General features: G+C 61.1%; 1 protein-coding gene across 1 annotated transcript; it reads right to left on the reverse strand.

Annotated features, from left to right (window-relative positions):
- Positions 1-5,238: 5,238 nt before the first annotated feature.
- On the reverse strand, positions 5,239-17,286 carry KLHL30 (kelch like family member 30). Its single transcript, XM_025887983.2, has 8 exons — positions 17,204-17,286; positions 14,507-15,349; positions 13,065-13,200; positions 11,116-11,202; positions 10,442-10,597; positions 9,215-9,403; positions 8,459-8,604; positions 5,239-7,002 (listed from the first exon to the last, which is right to left on the reverse strand). Exons 2-8 carry the CDS (start codon positions 15,278-15,280, stop codon positions 6,751-6,753), a joined length of 1,740 nt encoding a protein of 579 aa, XP_025743768.2. The 5' UTR covers positions 15,281-15,349; positions 17,204-17,286; the 3' UTR covers positions 5,239-6,750.
- Between the last annotated feature and the right edge of the window lie 2,515 nt (positions 17,287-19,801).

The following is a 19,801-nucleotide window of genomic DNA, read 5'->3' on the forward strand; positions in this document are numbered from 1 at the left end:
AGGTGGGGGGCTGTGGGGGACACAGGAAATATTTCATACTTTAGAAAAAGCCTGGTATTAGGCGTTCATTGTTCTGTGACTCTGCCTCTTTTCCTGTAGGAGGTGAGTATGGTGATAGAGTTGGGGTTTTTTGGAGGGGAGGGTGTTTAAACAAACCAAACACCCTGCCTACCCTGAGAGTCTGTCCCCCCAGGGGTCAGTGTGTCCCACAGACTTATTCTGTGGGGTATCTTTCGGAGGCAAATTAAGACTGCAACAGAGAAGTTCTGTCTGTATCTTGAAAAAAAAAAGTTTTTTGAAATTATCAGTAGAATGAAAAATTTGAAATTCCTATAGAAACTGCAGATCCCCAAGAAGACATTTGGTAAACACTGGCTTATGTAATATGCACTCAACAAAATATATGAACTTCTTCCATCTGCAAACATTCAACCGTTTTGTCGCTAATAAGGAATCAAATCAGTTGAGGTTGTTGTAATGGCTTCAGACAATTAAGGATTTCTTGGGTGGGTTCCAGTTTCTGGTCCCCCGAGGAAAGTCTGTTAGGAAGCTGGGTGTGTAGAACTTCGCAATGACATGTTTGTGCTGGGACATGGGCCTCAGTGTTAACTATCACAATTTTGTTCAGTTTCATTTATTCAGGAAGACTTTATCTGGGCCCATAGGACGCCAAGTGTGGGGCGTGTTCTCTCTACCAATCTGCTGGTAGAGAGAGGCTCCTGGCCCCGGGAGATGCAGCTTGCAAACAGTCATTTCATGTTTCTGAAAACACACGTCCACACCCAGCCCCTCCTCCGCTTTTCACCGACCACACGGACTAGCCCCGCGAGGTGGGTAGCTTATGTAGGGACACCCAGCCAGCGCTCGGGGCCAGGGCCAGGCCTTCTTGCCCCCTGGGCATGGTCCCATCTTCACAATCACACCTCTTGGCCATTATGGTCCTTCCTATTCTGGATGTTGGGAAATATGAGCTACATGATGAGCTTGAAGGTTCTTGATGAAAATGTGGCCCTGTCCTTCCCCTAAAGCAAGCCAGTACCCATAGGCTTGGGATTTCCCATGGGTGTCTGGCTGGGAGGGAGGTCCAGGGTAACACGTGTGGCTGGCCACTCTTGAACCCAGTGGGCTCACCCACAGAGCATTCCAACCTTGGGTGGTAAGTGGAATGCCATGGGGGCAGCCCTGCATGGTGGGAGGGAAGAGGCTTCTCTTGGGGGCCACTTGCAGATCCTGACTCTGCCTCACTGCTGATGGTAGCCAGTTTGTTCCAGAGATCCTTGGAGTTTTCTTCTAGTTTTCTTGCCTGAGAGCTGGGATCAATGCACACCTGCCTCTGGGGCCTCTTCTAGGGTGAGCTGAGGTCACGGTGGGCACTGTGCAGGGCCGTGCGTGAGGCTTGCTTGCCTTCTAGGCTGCCTAAGTTGTAAAGGTCCCTGGCCTAAGCCATCAGCACCATGTCATGGAGGGCTGCCTTCAGACGGATATGAAGACAGAGGCTCCAGGCAGAGCATGATTGGAGCACGAGATAGACCAACCCGGCAGTGCGCCTGCTCAGCAAACCTGGTTCTTGCTTGGCCATCTGGAGCAAAAGTCATATTTGGCTTTGGAGGAGGCACCCTTTAGGCATTCATCTCTCTGAGACTCAGTTTGCTGGTCTATAGAGTGGGCATAATGGCTGTTGCCCCTGAGCCTGTCTGGGATCCCACTCATAAGTGAGGTGTGAGCAGGCAAAGCCAAGACCCTCAGCATAGAGGCCAGGCTGCTTGGGTGCCCCACTTCTGGGTGGCTGGCCTGGATTCTCTCTGCAGGAATGTGATGCATACTGCTCTCAGGGCCCGAGGCCATTTGGCCCAACCTACACTGTGGAAAGGTGAAGCTCGGGCTCTGTCACCTTTGGCAATACTGGGGCCTTCTGGGAATGGAAGGATCCAATTTGGGGCATGTGATCCTTAAGATGTTCATGTGACTTCATTTCCACCTCACAGTGGGGGGTCCCAGCCCGCATGAGGCCAGCTTTGAGGACAGGAGCTGTTGCCATGTGACAAACAGTTATTTTCCCAAACAGTGAACAGTCCTAGTGATGTCATGGGCCCTGCCAGAGGACCCAAATCAAATCTGTTCTGGTGCTAGTACAGGCTCCCATCACGCTGTCCCGAGGTGATGACGCAGCCTGGCTCTGGGGCTGGAGTGCACAGAGGGCCAGGACCTTTAGGTGGGGCTCCCTCCATGTTTTGGGGTCCCATTTCAAAAATGAAATCCGGGCGCCTGGGTGGCTCAGTTGGTTAAGCGACTGCCTTCGGCTCAGGTCATGATCCCGGAGTCCCGGGATCGAGTCCCGCATCAGGCTCCCTGCTCGGCGGGGAGCCTGCTTCTCCCTCTGACCCTCCCCCCTCTCATGTGCTCTCTCTCTCTCATTCTCACTCTCTCAAATAAATAAATCTTTAAAAAAAAAAAATGAAATCCACCCAGAGGAGGGTGGGGTTTTAGGCAAGGATCACACAGGTCAAGGACCAGCAGAAACCAGGTTCTGGTGATTCCAGACAGCTTGTCCCCCTGCAGCAGCAGCCCCTGGGGTCGGAGCGAGGGCAGCATCTGGGCTGAGGTCACGGATCCCAGGATGGAAGTATGGAACGAGTGGCCACAGAAAGGAGCCCAGACGGAGCCCGAGGTGGCCTCCCCCATGCACCCTCATGCTCGGCTGAAACTTAATCCTCATTCTTGGGCCCTCATGTCACGGCCTCGGCCCTGGCTTCCCTTCAGCCTGCTGTGCTCAAGCTGTTCCCACTCTTCTCTTTTCCTCCAAAGGAAGGACCTCTGCCGATGAAGTCATGGGAATAAAAACTCCCTTTGCCCCTGAAAACAGTGGGAGCCTGAAGTCAACTTGTTGTGTGGCCTCTCAATGTCCAGGCAGGCAATTTTGCAGCTTACTGGAACCTTCCAAACACATGACATCATCTAATTTTCAAATTGTGTGATTATCCCCATTGCATAGATGGAGAAACTGAGCCTGAGATCTTGGGACTGGCCCAAGGTCACTCGTCCGGCCTTTGCAACTTGGGGTCAGTAGCCCATGAAGTGAAGAGTTACTCCGTTCCTGCTGCGTGCCAGGCACAGGGGTGAGTGCTGGGACTAAGCCATGCGCATCCTGGACAGGTCTGTGGGCAACCTCAGCCCCCACAGGGGAAGGGTCCTTTCTCACTTCTGCCCAGAGCGTCTCTTGGCTTACTGTCTGCTCATTGTTTCCATGTTTTCAATTAATTCACTTAAAAAAATCAGTCTAGCTCGCCTTCAGTTTTAATGTAAGAGGGTAGTTCTGTCTTGCCATCTTGAGAAGAATTATATATATATATTTTTAAGATTTTATTTATTTATTTGAGAGAGAGAACACAAGAGGAGGGAGGGTCAGAGGGAGAAGCAGACTCCCTGCTGAGCAGGGAGCCCGATGTGGGACTCGATCCCGGGACCGGGACTCCAGGATCATGACCTGAGCCGAAGGCAGTCGCTTAACCGCCTGAGCCACCCAGGCGCCCGGAGAAGAATTATATTCTTAAATGTGATTGTGATCTCAATGGCCCCCAGTCCCTGGCCTGAAAAGCCCTTGGACTGACTATCAGCGTTGAGGAAACCCCGCTGGCTCCCAGGGTGCTTATTCCAAATAGGAAATGGCGTCCTCCATGAAGGTTCTCTCTGAAGCCCGCTTCCCTCTTCAGTTAATCAGCGTCATGGCTGGCCACCCTCCTGTGCCTGCTCCAGGGGCCCAGCAGAATCAGATGCACACGCAACAACAGTAGCCATACTGCGGGCTGGGAGGCCCTGGGGATCAAAGATGAATGACACAGCCCTGGAGGAGTGGACATCCTTACCTTGCATGTGGCTGTAACCACCCCTTCTTAAGTCACAGACAGATTCCTGGTTGAAACTCCTACTTTCCCCTGGGCCAACTGGTCAACCAGCCAACTGGAACCGTGGTCTGAATTGACGACAGTGAACTGTCTTTTGACCAGTTCGTTTATTACAGATATTCACATGGGACTGTCAACTGCTTGATTCCAGCAATCACTGTCCCTTCCTAGTACAAGGAAGATGCTCAGTAATCAAAGGGTCTTGTCTGGGGGGGTACAGGAAAACCCACGTCCTTTGGAACTAATTGGCTTGAAGCATCTGGGACCCTGGTGCATCGGGGAACCACAAGGAGCTGAGCCTGACTTGGCTGCATTGGGCCTGGCTCCCGAGGGCACTGTACGGCACTCTCTGGCCACCAAAGTCTGAGTTCTGCTGGGGGGTCTCAGTTTACCCAACATTGTGAGAAAGACAACATGCACCCCCATGGCAGACATGAGCTCTTTGGGGCTGGGCAGGTGGTCTCACCCCTGTGGGCCTGAGAGTTCGGTGGACTTTTGCACATGCTCCAAGGTTATCCATTCTCCTTTCTAGAAACCCATACTAGCCCCCAAACCAGGGGCCTTTGATAAGGGAAGAGGATGGCTTGGGTTCCTCCACAGACATTCCTTGTGCGAATGTCCATGGGTGTCTGTCTTCCATGAGAATCCACTGAGTGTCCAGTTAGTGTGGTAGAAGTCTTCCATTTGTCCATCCTGGTGCCCTGCCCACTCTTCTCTACCTGCTCTCTGCCAATGGCCGTTCTCCCTCGGATTCTGTTTGGATCTGGCCAGTGGGAGACACCAGCAGGAGACTAGGGGGCAGGAAAGAGAGTGAGGTTGGGGCGTCTATTCTGCCACTTCGTCCCCACTGGGCCACAGGCGATAGTGGCCCAGGCTGTGTTCCTTTAGCAAAGGCCCCAGGTCCTTGGCACCCTCTCCCTCCTGCTCTCTGTCTGGAGGCTGCATCTGCTCCTTCCCATGCAGAGGGGCAGAAAGCTGGCAACAGCTCCCCACTGTTGCTAGGTTCCCCACTGGGAGCCTCTTCAGCCCTCGCTGAATTCCCTCTACCTGCCCACACCTTGGAAGTAGCCCTTTGTTAGACTGCCCTCTGTTACTCAATTTCAGGGTTCCTCTGTTTCCTCCCAGGACCCTGAAGGACACAGTTGGCCTGATCTAGGTGCCCCTGAATAGGGGCGGCTCAGCGGATCAAATGAGGGGCAGTTTGGCACCTAAGGGCTGAGGACCAGGCCCTGGAGTGGGCTGTGCTTCTCCCACCCCCGACGCTCTCCCCACCCCCCCACATTGCCGTGAGGTGTGCAGGAGCAGAAGCAGGCCTTATTCGAGAATACCACCCTTCCAACCCGTTCGTGATAAAAGAAGTCCATTCAACATGTTGAGTCTTTGTTTTGAAACAGTGTTTGGCTGAGTACCTTCAGTAACTGTTTAGAAAACATTGCAGAGGATTTTTCATAGGGAAAGGTTCAGGGATCCCAGAAACCGTCCTCTTCATGTTCATCCACTCCACCACCTGACTAGGTGGCCTCAGATCTGGAGCTCTTGCTCCTTTGGAAGCAGATGCCCAGGAGGCCCTGCTCTGTCTAAGCCCCGGGGGGCAAATGCAATCATCCCACAGGAAACGGGCATGAGGCTTCAGGTCTGGGAGCAAGGTGGACGTCAGGGGACCTAGGGATTCCTTCCTCAGAGCCCAGGGACGCCAGAGGACTCTCTGGTCCCCAGGGGGTTTCAAAGAAGAGCCTTCAAGGAGAGGAAACTCAGTCCAGAGGGAGGCGGGAGCTCCTGAGGCCCCAGACGGTCAGTGCCAGGGCTGGAGCCAGGCTGGACCTAGGACCCCCAACTTGTAGCCCCGTGTGCCGCAATGAAGTTCGCAACAAAGGGGGAGGGCCACTTAGCACCAGTAAGAGTCCTTCAGTGGGATACCTTGTTAAGGACCAGTGAGAAGGAGTGGGGGGGGGTGTTGTGCCAGTTCTCCATGGGACCCCAGTCAGACTCAGGGGGCGTGGGGGCAGCCCCGAGACACCATGAGTCACACTGCGTGCTGGTAGGGGAGCCCATTGGGCGCTACCCTTCCTTAGGAGGCCACCTGGGAGCGAGGCACCAACGTGCCCAAGAGGCGTCCCCAGAAATCCCTGCAGGACCGCACCCTCTCCCCTCATGGGCCCACTGCTGGGGATTTTCATTCTTGCATCGGAGAAAACCACCCTAAGAAACAGGCGAGATCCTGGCCAGAGAGCATGCCTTCTGCTCACCTCCCTGGGAAGCCTTTGCTCACCCTCTCTCCCCTCAACCCCCACACAGACAGCGGACCCTCTCTCTTGACCCCACGCCCTGCCTCCTTCCTTCCCAGTGCATAATGGACGTGGAGCCTGAGGCCCAGAGAGAGGCGGCCCCGGCTGCGGTCACACAGCTGAGGGCCAGGCAGCAGCAGGCTTGCAGAGGCCTGGTGCCCACGTACCCCAGGACCTTTGCTCTCTGATGCAGCTTCCTGGGCCACTCCTCCCTTGTGCAACACCTTCGGAAGCCACGGGTAGGACACCTAGCTGGGGATGGCCACCATTCGGGGTGCTGTCTCAGTGCGACCCCCGGGGCCCCTTGGCTGCTGTGTCTGAGGCCTTAGACCCGCCGTGGGCAGGAGAGTGGCCTCTCCCCTCCGTGCGGGTGGCCGGAGTCCAAGCCCTCACTGCGGCTCCATGCAGTTAGTGAGGTGGCTGTGGGGACCCAGGCTGTGTTGTCTGATGTCCCTGGTGGCCCAAGCCCAGCACCTAGTGAAGAAACAGGCACAACCCCAAGGGGGGCCATCCCTCGGGGTCGGGGCGCAGCCGGGCCCTGCCCCCGTGTGACGAGGAGCTGCTCAGGGCTCCTGGGCCGGGCTGAAGGGCTGGGTCCACTTGGACACGTCTAGAAAGACCGTAGAGGCCCCGTGGTAGAGCCAGAGGCGGGGCAGGGAGCCGTGGCGGGTCCAGGTGTCACGCCCACGGTCGTAAGCCTCCATCTCCACGTGGTAGTCGCCATCCATGCCCTGCCAGCGGCCGCCGGTCACATACAGCGTGTCGCCCAGCGGCACCAGCGCGCCATTCTCGTGCAGGCTGTGCAGAGGCTGCACCTGTGGGCACGCAGCGGTCAGGGCCCCGCGGGCGGGGGACACGCAGAGAGGACAGCCAGCGCCCTGTCCTGTTCCTTGGACCTCACCCAGGCTCCCCGTGGCTCCCCCCCAGGACCCTTCAGGCTGTGTCCCTTTACTGGGGAGACCCCAGTGCTCTCCCCTCTGGCCCACATCTCCCGGGACCACGTTTCCAGGCCCCTTGTTCTCCCAGGCCCAATTCAGTCATATGTGAAGTCACGGTGTCAGAAGGGCTGGGGGGCATGGAAGCCTGGGCTGGAGATGCCTCCCGGGGCAGGTTCTGGGCCGGGCCTCTGATTCATGGTTGCTCTCTTGGAGGGGACAGACGTGGCCTCAGCTCTGACCGACACACACACACACACACACACACACACACACACACACGAGGGGCCGTTCGTGCCATGGGGAGCCTCACTTTGCCCCCGTACCTCCTGCCTTGGCCCATGGCCTGGGCTGGGGCTGTGAGGTGACAGCCAGAGGCCAGAGAGAGATGTGGATCCTTCTGGAAGAGCCCAGCGTGTGTGGGAAGGAGGAGGCCTGTCTATGGCCTGCACATGAAGGCAGTCATGGGCAGCCAGCCCCCCTCCCCTCAGGCCTGGAGAGGGCAAAGTGGAGCCCCTCATGGCTGGGATGCCTCCCAGAGCAGTGGCATGGGCCCTGCCGAGGCCTGGCTGTGGCCCAGCTGGGAGGGCCCAGAAAGAAAGAGCCGGCCTGGCAGGGCCCACCCTGCACCTGTCCTGCCACGGTAATGGGAGCCTCCAGTCAGCTGGGCGCTGATGCCAGGGGACAGCTGCAGGTGGCAGGATGGCAGAGGCCCCGCTGTGGGCCAGCTGGCCAGGGCCAGGGTGAGGGCAGGGAACAGTCCACCTCCTCTGGCCTCCAGGAATTGAGACTCTTAGGGCAGGTGGGGCGGGCCCGGGGTGTCGGGCTAGTGCTGAGGCCACTGTTGTGGGCACTGGGTACCATTCTTCCTCTTTCTCCAGGAGAAGCACAGAGAAAGACTAAGGCTTGAGACGCCCAGCGCTGCTCTCAGCGGCAGAAGTGATAGTGAGGAGGGAAATGGGGCACCAAGGAGCTGGTTGCTCCCACTCTCCCCACAGCCAAGGGGTTCCTTTCCCTGCTCGGCCAACCCCACGGCTGGGAGACGCTCTCCGGGGCCTGGCCAACACCAGGCTGTCCCTGCAACACTCTGGGCTGAGCCTGGTTTTGCTCCCGGAGGAGAACAGACCACCCCGTGCTGGCGCAGAGCACCACGGTGACCAGGAGCCCCTGGTCCTTGGCTCTCCTGTCCTCGCCGGGGCTCCACCCGGGCTCTGGGCCTCATCAGTCCCTTGACTGTGGTGACATCCCCAGGCCCCACTATGCCCAGGCCGGCTCTCTGCAGTGTCAGGGGTCCCGGTTGTGGGGTGTCGCCCTGGGAGGTGAGGCCGAGACCCACCTTCTGCCACAGGTTGGCCCCGGGGTCGTACACGTAGACCTTCTTGGTGTTGTCGCCGACCAGGTAGAGGGCCCCCTGCAGTGCGGCACAGCGTGGCGAGGACAGGTACTTGGGGAGGAAGGGCGAGGTGATCACGTGCCATGCGTCTGTGGGGACAGCGCACCAGGCCCACCTCACCAGGGGGCCTCTGCCTCTTCCCCGCCCGTCGGCCGGGTCGGGGGACTGGGGTCCCCACCTGACCCTGGGCTCCGCCGGTCTCCCATGGGACCCTCACACCCACCCTGCGACATGGGTTCTGTGATCATCACCATCCAGAGGATGAGAAGGGGAGAGGGGGGAGAGACAGGGCAGGAGCGAGCCGGGCAGAGCCCCCCTGGAGCCCCAACCCTGGCACGGAGCCCGGAGCCAAAGCTGGCGTCCACCAGGACTTGCAGGCCTGGGCCCCTGCTCCTGGCCCGTGGGGCCGGTTCCAGGCAGCCGTCGCAGCCAGGCAGCTTCGGAACCCGGAGGTGGGCTCCCGGTCCCCTGCCCCAGGCACCCCGCCGCCAGCCCTGGTTCCCTGCCCCCTGGGCCCCTGCCTTCCTCCACTGCCTCGTCCACCTCTGATGGGGCTGTGGCCATTTGTAAGAGGCCTGTGGCGGCCCGCTCCCTGCCCCCCCATCCCCAGGGCCCCCATCGTCCGCTCGCTGAGGCTACCCGCCCACGTCCCCGGGCACCCAGCCCCACGTCGGGAGGGCGTGGCGGCCGTGCCCCCACCTGTGATAGGGTTGTAGCTCTGCAGAGCCAGAGGGTTGTACTTGCAGGCGCGGGACCCCACCAGGTACAGCCGGCCCCCGCAGCTGGCCGCCGAGAAGTTGCTGACGTACTTGAGGGCGGGGCTGCCGGGGGTCCAGGCGTCTGTGTAGGGGTCATAGCTCTCCACCTCCACCGCGTCCAGAGTGGTGCCTGTCGGGCGGGGGTGCGGGTCAGGGCCGCCAGGGGCCGGGGCAAGGGAGGGGCCCTGCACATGCAGAGGCGGCAGCGAGCACCCTAGGAGGGGCGGGGAAGGGCAAGGGAAGGGAGGCTCACGAGGCTCGTGCCTTACCCCTTCCACAGCGAGGGAACTGAGGCAAAGGCAAACTGGCCCGAGGCCACACCAGGGGCATGGGTGTGGGCAGCTGGGCCCAGGAACACTCGAGTCCCGACTACACGACAGGAGCCCCAGGGCCACGCCTAGGTGCCCCCACCGGCCTTGGGCTCAGGACCTTGTGTGTGCTCTCTGCTCTCAGCCCGGGCTTGGCAGCCATGGGGGCAAAAGGGGCTGCCCAGGGCAGGTGGGGCACCCAGCAGTGGCCTCACGGCCAGTCTGTCACCCACAGGGGCCTTGGGAAACTCTTGCTCAGCCACAGTCATTCTGTTTTTCAATATTTATCTGACCGTAAGTGTCCCTGGGGTGATCCCTGCCACAGCTCTGGGGTGTCAAGGGGATAAGGTGGGCCTCTCTGCTCCGGCTGGGGGCAGGGTGGGAGCAAAGGTGACAGCAAAGGGGGAACCACTGTGGGTCTCCTCACCCCAGGGACTCCATAGACGGGGTGACCCTGAGCGGAGGGCTGAGCCCATGGTTCTGGGGACGGGAGCGTTCGGCTCTGCGGGCAGCTCAAGGCCCCAGCCCGCCCCGTCATTGCTGTTTTCAGAGTCCTTGCGGGAGCTGGCTATGGAGACTCATGCCTGAGCCTCACGCCAGGACATCCAGAGAGCAGGTGGCACAGCCTGGCCAGGCGCCCTGGTGGGGGGCTAGTTTATCCAGACGGCGAGCTCCTGAGGGCAGGAATGGGGGAGCATGCCTCTGCGGTCCCTGAGGCCGGGGGGGGGGTGCTCTCTGGTCCCTGGTGAGGGCATGGGGGTGGGGAGCCATTGTTGCAGGATTGAGAGGCTCCCAGAGGTGGCGAGGGGGCTGCAATGAGCAGGAGGCTGCCCCGGGGCAGGGGGACAGAGAGGCCTTACCGCCGATGGCATAGATCTCCCCGTTGAGCGCGGCGCTGGCGTGGTTGGTGCGGGCCTTCAGCATGGGTGCCACTGGCTTCCAGGTGGCCTCCTTCAGAGGGAAGCACCAGGCCTGGGTGGTTGACCAGGTGTCTGTCTTGGTGCCCCGGGAGCCACCTGTAGGAGAGGTTCTGACCCCTCAGGCTGGGGTCTCCAGGCTAGTGGGGGCTGGGTACCGGGGGTCCTGTCTCCTTCTCCCCATGCCAGGCCCCCATGGTGCCAGACACTGGGCTGGGGGGTGGGACCATAGGCGGCACGGGTCCCTCCCCGCCCCGTAAACAAGGAGGTCAAGATCCGTGGTTTCAGATCTTCGTCAGTGGTGATGGTTTCCCCAACCAAACTGTATACGGGCCCCCAAGTTCTCAGATACAAAAGAGCAGGGTGACCCCGCCTGCCTGACACACAGCTCCTACGGGGCAGGCCCTGGCCGAGGGAGCCTAGCGAGTCCACCCCGGCTTTCCATGGCAGAACACAGAATGGTTCCCTGCGCCCAAGTGTGGACCCGTGGATTTTAAATGTCCTTGTTTTCACATCACAGAAATGTCTGGAAGAGTCCTGCCTGAGCCGGAGGGGACAGCTGATTCTCGGTGGCGTCACGGTGATCAGCTCCCCGGACGGCGCTGCCGGGAACCCACCTGTGACATAGACAGTGTTGTTCAGCACGGCCAGGGAGAAGCCCCACTTGTGGTAGTCGGGGAAGTCCGGGAGCGCCATCCACCTCTCTGGCCGAGAGAGAGAGAGAGAGAGAGAGAGGCACAGGGTCAGGGTGGCTGAGCTCGCTGCTGGGGCCTCCCCTTGCCCCTCAGCGCCTCTTCCCACGCGGGTGCAGGGTGTTCCCTCACTGCAGAGGAGCAAGGGGCCGGACTCGGCTGGCCACAGTTGGGGGGTGGGGTGACACCCCGCCTGCTCCACGTGCCCCTGCCGGGTCTGGCTGCCAGCGGTCCCCACCTCCCCACGCCGCCCCCTGGAGCCCGGCATGCAGACCGGACACAGGACTGCGCCCAGGGTGTGCGGGGAGGTGGCCTGGGCTCTGGGGGCCGGAGGTGACCTCACTGACCCAAAGGGATCTTTTGGGTCCCACCTCTCAGATAGGGTAATGGGTTAAAGGGCCTGACCTCTGGTCCCTAGTGGGTTAGAACACGAACATCATTCATTCACTCGTTCCTCATCCATCATTCATTTCTTCGCCCTGAGCACCCTCTGTGCTGCGTGCAGCCATGGGCATGCAGGGGTCACACAGGGCATGACACGGGCCCTGCAGCACCCAGGGCGAGTCCAGACCCCCACTGTCATGTACCACCATGTGGCCCTGGTGACCCATGACCTCAGTTTCATCCTCCGTCGAGGGGGGTAGCTCCCACCTCACTGGGAGGTGCAGGGGGAGGGGTATAGATGACCCGCATCTGTCACGGGGCCACTACTCTATCAGCGAACCTGAGGATTATTGTCACTACGGCGAGGGACAGAGTCATGCACCCAACTTGGGCCACATTCAAGGAGCTACCTGAGGGTAAACTGAGACAAGAGATGAGAAAATGTTTGAAAAAATAAAAACGAGAATCTATGTGGGAGTGTCCGAGCCAACAGACACATTTTGGGTGCTCATGGAAGGCCGTGAGGAAGACCCAGGCCTCGGGGAGGTCTCCCTGGGAAGATTCTGTGTACCATTTGCGACCATCTTTAGGACATGCAGAACTCCAGCCTTGCTGGGCACCTGCCCTCTGGGCAGGGACTGCGTGTCCCCCTGACTCATGTCTGTGTCACCCCAGGGTGGGGACGGCCCGGCGGTCACCAGGCCTTTGCCTGCCAGCATGCCCCTGCTGTCCTCCCCTTGGGGGTGGAGGGACAGCTGTTCCCGGGTGCAGCCAGCAGAGCTCATCTCCTGACGTCAGCCCCCAAATCCCCTCGTCAGCCCCCGACCTGGGACAGCCGGCCTCACGCTTCCCGGAGCCCGCCAGCCGCTGACGCCATGGGGGCGGCTGGTGACTGGCCCAGTGGGCCCGGGACACCTGCCAACACTCCTCAGAGCTTTCAGAAGAGCTTCCCAGGGCCAATGTGGCCCCTCCAGAGACCTGCTGCCCTCCCACCCCTCCCCCTTTCCCGGGAGACCCTGTGACGGGGCCCCAGGCAGGAGAGGCCCCGTCCATGCCCGTCGGGTCCGCATCCCAGCTATGTGAGGAGCCCCGTCCACAGACGAGGAACAGGCTTGGGGCGGTGAAGTGAGCGGCTCAAAGGCTGGAATTAGAACCCTGTCTGAGCTGACCTAGGCCCTGTGCTCCTACCGTCCGGGCCACTGCACCCCAGCTCCCCGTTCTCCCCTTGGGGCCAAGGTTCCGTTGGGCACGCAGGGCGTTTTGGGCAGCAGAACCCTTTACCCTGGGCTCCAGGGCCCGAAAAGGCCAAAGCTGGGGGCTGTGGCTGGAGGGTGAGGGGGCCACCGTGCCCCGGCTGGCAGCCTCCCCTCCCCCTGCGCCGGCCTCTAGGGTCTCCTGCAGCCCCCCTCCCTGTGAGCACCTCACTCCCTCCAGCTGCACGGCAACACGAGGGGCTCGCGGGCCGCAGGGACGGCGTGCGGGCTACTCACTGGCCTTGCTGTTGTAGAAGGCGAAGTTCCTGGGGTGCGGGGCGGGCTCCTCGGCGCCCTCCTCCTCCTCCTCCAGGGCCCGCCCGCCCACCACCACCAGCACCTCCTCCAGCTTCTGCGGGAGGGCGAGCAGTGCCTGTGGGGCAGGAAGGCTGCGTTAGAGGGGCAGGCCCCGGTATTCCCCGTGCAAGGCCAAGGGCGGGCAGCGGCAGGCCTCGGGGGCATTCTCGGGGGCGGGGCTTTGGTGGAGCAGCTGTGTGCGCACGCACGGGGTGCTGTGAGCATGTGTGTGTGCACGCACGTGTGTGCACATGTGTCTGTGTGAGCACGCGCACGTGCGCGCGTGTGTGTGTGTGTGCGCGCGCGTCGTGGTTGTGTGGGGCCAGGCATGGCGGCAAACGCTCAGGACGGGAAGAGATGGGGCAGCAGGTGCATGACATGCCCCAAACCTGACCGCTGTTCCCTCCCAGCAGTCCCCACGTGCCTTCCAGAGGCGTCCCCCCGTACCCATCTTTGGAACCAACCCCAACTCTGTCCCCAGTACCCTCCCCTGGGCCAGCATGCGGCGTGCCGAACTCGGATGGCCCCGGCTGGGCGGGAAACGCCGGGAGCGTTCCACTCTGGTCGGCAAGTGGCCATTGCTCCGAGCTCCCAGGCCCCCGGGGCTCCCCTGCGTCTCTGGCCCCTCCCGCAGGAGGCCTGCACCTCCCACAGCAGCAATTCCAAGGTGACCGCCTGGCGGGACAGGGCCGGCACCGGGCCGGCCCACTGTGCCTGGCAGTGCCAGACAACAGCACGGGGTAGCGCTTTGCCACCTCACACCCTGACCCTGGCCTGAGCTGAGTCCCCAGGCCTGGCACCCGAGGGCTCCTCCAGGCAGGGCCCGGAGCAGGCTGCCCAGCCACGGACAGATTCATCGGGTCTGTGTCTGTCACATCGGGTCTGGAGCTGCCCTGCCTGCCATGCTCATCGCGCACCCCGTGAACACTCGAGCAGGTTCCTGAGGGGCAGGTGGCCTGTGCACAAGCTGTGCCACCTTCCTGGACCGTATTCCCTCCTGCTGAGCTCCTAGCCCTCTTCTAAGGTCCAGCTAAGATGCTGCCTCCTCCGGAGACCCCCCCCCCCGACTGGCCACCTTGCCCAGGATGCCCCCAGCCCAGCTTTGGCCTTTCTCACGCTGCCTTCGGTCTGTTTCCAGGTTTGTCCACACTGAGCTGTGCGCTCTGACCGGACTCGGACAGTCACTTCTGGGTTGCCCTTCCCCTCTCATCCAGGGTGTGGGACACACAGGGGCACCGGGGATGAATCATGATGCCCTCACAGGTAATCAGCCCAAGGCAGGTAGAGCTGTAAGGCCCAGGGCATCGGGGATAGGCACACTCTACACTCCTTCCCCATGCAGGTCGGGGTCTCCCAGGCTCCCCTCCTCGCCCCTTGCTCACCTCATCGCGGCCCTGCGACAGGGCCACCCGGCACGCCTCTGACTCCTGGATCAGTGGCTCGGTGGCCAGCAGCCGCTGCACACAGGGTCTGGGCACGGCGTCCAGGCGCACCAGGCCAAGCAGCTCGGGGAGGTGGACGGCCCGGGCCGGCGGGTCATGGCGCACCCAGCGCAGGAGGGCCTCCAGCCGGCTCTGCTCCGGCTGCACCTGCAGCAGCTCACCAGCCAGACAGGTGGCCAGCCGGTCCTGGGGCAGCTGCAGGAACTCGTCCTCCTGGGCCACCGCCTCGAAGTTCTCCCGCAGGAAGGCCCAGGCCTTGGCAGCCACGCCCAACAGCCCCTGCTGCTCCCCAAACTCACAGATGCCCAGGCAGTTGGTGGCGTCCAGCTGCTGCTGCAGGTAGCGGCCGCAGACCTTCTGCACGGCGGGGAAGTGCAGGCGGGCGGCCGTGCGGGTCAGCGCCTCCACGTTGCCCTGCGTGACGGTCAGCCGGCCCGTGTACACGAAGTCCACCAGCTGCCCCACCACGGCGGGCTCCACGTCCCGCAGCTCCACGCGCGCTGAGAAACTCTCCGCAAAGTCGCCCGCAAACATGGCATGGAAGTAGGGGCTGCTGAGCGCCAGGAGGCCGCGGTGGCAGGGCAGCTCCCGGCCCCCCACCAGCAGCGTGACGTCGGCCAGCTTGGGCTGCGAGCGCAGCCGCCGCAGGCCGTCCAGCATGTCCTGGGCGTGCGAGGGCAGGCAGAAATCCAGGTCGTCCACGTGCCGCACCATGGCCGCCAGCGCCGGCGTGGGGCCCCACAGCCCGCCCGCTCCGCAGAGAGATGCCGGCCGACCGGGATCCTGGGGAGAGAAGGGGGCAGGGTCCGCCGGGCGGGGCACGGCTCCTCCACCCGAGTCGCCCATCCTTCCGTCCGGCCGTCCGTCCTTTCCACCTTACACCAGCCCTGGCGGAGCATCATAGCCATGCCAAGGGCCTCGCCCAGCCCCGGCGCCCTGTGCCGTGGGCTCAGTGTTAGTCCCGTCTTACAGTGAGAAGGCTGAGGCTCAGAGGGGGCTGGAGACCTACCCCTGGCCAGGTAATTGGGGCAGAGCGAAGCCGGCACGAAAACCACACCTGGCCCCCTCCACAGCTCTGGGCTGCACAGAGCAGACCTTCTGGAGCCTGGGGATCTCTGTGGCCCCCCACCTCCAAATGGATTCCTCTGCTCCTGGATCTGACCTTGTTGGGGAGGATGATGAGGGCCTTTGGAAGCTTTCCTGCCCCACTGATCCATGTAACTGCCCACAGTTACATGGAGCCTCGGGCTGCCATAACCTTGCTGGGTGACCTTGGTCCCAATTTTCTCAACTGCAGACCCAGAGGCTGGCAGGGAAAGGGGCTCTGTGGTCACAGTGCTCCCCACGGGCCAGGCCGTGTCTCGAGGGTGCCGGGTGCCCTCCTCACGTGGGCTGCACGACAACCCTGTGAGGTGGGTGCTGTCAGAGTCCGCGTGAAGGGGGGAACCACAAGCACGTCACCTGTCCAGCATCACACAGCTAGGACGTGGGGGAGCCAGGCTTGGGGCCCCTGCGCCGAACCCCCAGGTTACAGGTCCCTGGGTGTAAGTTGCTAAAGACAAATACGACTAAGGGGAAATCTCTGGACAGCGATTTCGAATCAGTGTTCATATCATTGGATTCAGCAAATCCACCTCTGGCTTATTTAATTATGTGCATATTCATTTATGTACTCCTGACATTTTACCCCAAGAAAGCTGCCCCAAATTTCAACCTACCTACCTACCGGCGACCGCTAAAAAAAGCTGCACCCCGGGGGACAAGGTCTGTCCACCGGGGGGCGCCCTCCAGAGCCGTCAAAGGGAAGGAAAAGGCCCCTCGGGCCACGGGGACCAAACCCTTGGTGAAATAAGTGGATCAAAATAACAAAGCCCTGAAAAGAGAACCGTGAACTGTGGGTGCCAAGGGGCAGGGAGGGCCCTGCTGAGCTGTGGCGCGGGAAGCGGGAGCTTAGGCAGCACCCCCACCCCTTTCCCGCCCCGCCCCGCCCCACCGGCGCCCCTACAGAGCAGGGCAGTACCCAGGGAGCCCCGCCGGGACAGGACAGGTCAGGGGCCCCGGCCAGCATCCCTCCTGCCCGACCCCCTCCCCGGGAGGCCTCACATTCCTGTCCACCCTGGGTTCCCGGCAGCCAGGCCCTCCAGCCCCGGGGGCCGGTGGACAGGGTGCCCACCCACCTTCTCATGGAGCCTCAGCTGTGTCTGCTGGCACCTGCCACCCTCAGGTCCCAGAACCAACGGGGTGGGGGCTTCCGGAGAGTCTCAGAGCCTCAGCCTGGTGCCTGTCCAGGCCAGCAGTGAGGAAGGCTCCAGTGGGCAGCACACGAAGGGCCTGAAGCCAGCAGCGGCCGGGCACTGGACACTGGGGTCCCGGCTGCGGCTGGAGGGTGTGGTCCGGCCTCCCTGTTGCCCGCCCCTCCAGCCAGGACACCAAGGGCAGTGTGCCGGCTGAGCCCTCACCATACCCAAGGGGGCCCAGCTTGACTGGGGCTGGGGGCTCTGTGTCCAAACACCCAGTGGTGTGATCTCTATGCCCCGCAGGTTATCCTACCATAACCTGACCTCCCCTGCAGCTCCCTGCCCCAAATCCCACCTCCCGTTCCCCGATGCCCATACTCCAGAGCTCCTGGGACCCTACCTCTCAGTCGGTCCCGGGACCTTGGAGAACTCAGGCCGGAGAATAGGGCTTCCCAGCCAGCGAGGGGCACGGAGGGCCTGCTGGGCTGGGCTGGGCTGGGCACCACGTGGGGACGGACAGAAGGGTATTTTTAGCACTGTCTGCACTGGGAGGGAGTGGGGGAGGGAGAGAGGTGATGCTCCTCCCAGGCTGTCTGCTCTGAAAGCCGACACTGGCCACATCAGGAAGGCTGAGGTCTCATGGACCCCAGGGACCAGAACGGACAGCAGGAAGCATTCCAGGGGGGACAGCGGAGCCTGGGCTGGAGACTCAGCAGGGGTGTGGAGGACCCATCTCAGGGCCTGGGTGTCAGTAGGGCCTGACGGGTACTCGCTTCTCTGATGGTCATTGACAGGTACCCAAGTGGCCTTTTGTTCATCTGTCAACCGGGGAAAGTGACTATCACAAGGAAATGCAGATTGGTGAGCAAAGGCTTTCAAAACTTGGGGTCCGCGGTGGTGGTTGGGAAGCCTTTGGTGGTTAGAGCGGTGCCCAGAGAGGTAAGGAGGCATCCCTGAGTGCTTCGCCGGGCTGGCGACAGGGACACTGGATCCCGAGGCTCCCGGTCACAGCGTGGCTTCGGCCCTGGGGCAGCCCTGGCGTCCTCACTCGTCGTGAGAGCCAGAGGTAGCAAAGAAATAGGGTCATCTAAAAATACAGCAGTGGCGGCCTGCAGCCTCCCCCGCAGCTCTGGGTTCACAGTGGTCACAGGGGAAGCCCTCACAGCTGGACCCGGGCCCCAGAGGGGGGGGGGTCTCTGGCCATCTCTTCTGCCAACGGTCAGAGCAAAGCTTCCCAGCCGAGGACGTGCGTGTGCGCCTGCAGCCTGGGGAGCCCAGGTGAGGGCCTCCACCTGTCGCCCCTCCTTCCGTCACCCGCGTGGGCCTTGCTAATGCCACCCTTCCCCAGTCTGGAGGGCCGGGGAGGGCCGAGTCTGATGAAGGCCTCTGGATGCCCCTCCCCCAAGAGACTGGCCTGATGCGGTTCCAGTGCAGGGAGGCTCCCGGGGCGACAGCCCCCACTCCTGGCAAAGTTAGGTGATTTCTCAAGGGTATCGGGATATCATGACAGCTTAGGTCCTGGACAGGTGACCCCTGTCTGGCCATCATAGCCGCTGGTCCTGCTCCCTACAGGATGGCTGTGAGCTCGGAGCCACAGTTCTGCTCTCACAGTGTGTGCGGTCTGGTTAGAACTCAGTCCTTACAGGGGCACCTGGGTGGCTCAGTCGTTAAGTGTCTGCCTTCGGCTCAGGTCGTGATCCCAGGGTCCTGGGATCGAGCCCCGCATCGGGCTCCCTGCTCCGCGGGAAGCCTGCTTCTCCCTCTCCCTCTCCCCTACTTGTGTTCCTTCTCTCGCTGTCTCTCTCTCTCTCTGTCAAATAAATAAAATCTTAGAAAAAGAAAAAGAACTCAGTCCTTACACAGATGGCGTCCACGACTGACTGATGACGAGTTTACAAGGTGCTTCCAAACTCTGCTCACTCGTGCTTCCTGATTCCATGCTGCCCTCCTCAGCCCTGCCCAGCTCGGTCATAGCCCAGCTCATCCCTTCCCAGTCTGCCCAGTTCAGCCCAGTTCAGCTCCACCCAGCCCAGCCTGCCCAGTTCAGCCCAGCTCAGTTCAGCCCAGCTCAGCCCAGCCCAGCCCCTGCTTCAGATAGTCCCAGGATCTCCCTGCTAGCCTTCAGCCTCAGCCTCATGTGGTCGCAGAGGGAAGGGGGATGCTCATGGACGTCTCCAGCTCTCACTTATCCAGGACCACCCTGGGGAAGCCACTAGAGGGGGAACAGAGGCGTCATTCTTGCTCCTGTGCTTGTAGCCAAACACAAAGGGTTAATGTGTACCAAGCCGAGGCTCTGGAGGAGAGAGGACAGGGTGTTCTGATGACAGGCCCCTGTCACCCGGAGCTGCCTCCCCTGGGGGCCTAACGGAGCCGACCTAGTGCCTCACATGACTAGTCAGTTTGGGAAACTAGATACCAGGCGCTGGAAACAGATCTTTACCAACAGATTGCTACGGAGTGGTGCAGTCTTTAAAAATATGCTGCTTGTTTCTTCTCATGATGATAAAAATAACACATGTTCATTTGTGGAGCATTTGGAAAACACAGGAAAATATGCAGCAGAGCAATTCGACCAGTAGAAGACAATCCCCGTGAACCCACGGGAATCTCCCCTCTGGTCTTCCCCACGTCAACGTGCTGATGGCGGCGGGGGTGTTTGCGCATCCTATTTTATCGTTTTATATTACAACCCCAGCGTTTCTGTTGCCATCGGTCTTTGAAAATATGATCTTCGATTTCATCATACTGTGAACGTATCACACTTTAAGAATTCGAAGGGACATCCAGTCACTCCTATTAATGGACATTCGGGTCGTGTCATTTTGGACTATGAGAAATGATACGGTGCCATCTCTGTGATTCAGAGTCAGAGGGTGAAGTCCCCAAGTTAGAGTGTGTGCTCATCTCTACAGCTTGATGCACCTTCCGGAGGGCAGGCTGGCATGGCCACTGGGGCGCTTCCTCCAGCAGGAGGGCACCTGCAGGTGGCCAGGCCATC

This window comes from Callorhinus ursinus, unplaced genomic scaffold, assembly GCF_003265705.2.
Source record: "Callorhinus ursinus isolate GAN/ISIS: 27379988/994484 unplaced genomic scaffold, GSC_fseal_2.0 scaffold2, whole genome shotgun sequence".
Lineage (NCBI taxonomy): Eukaryota > Metazoa > Chordata > Mammalia > Carnivora > Otariidae > Callorhinus > Callorhinus ursinus.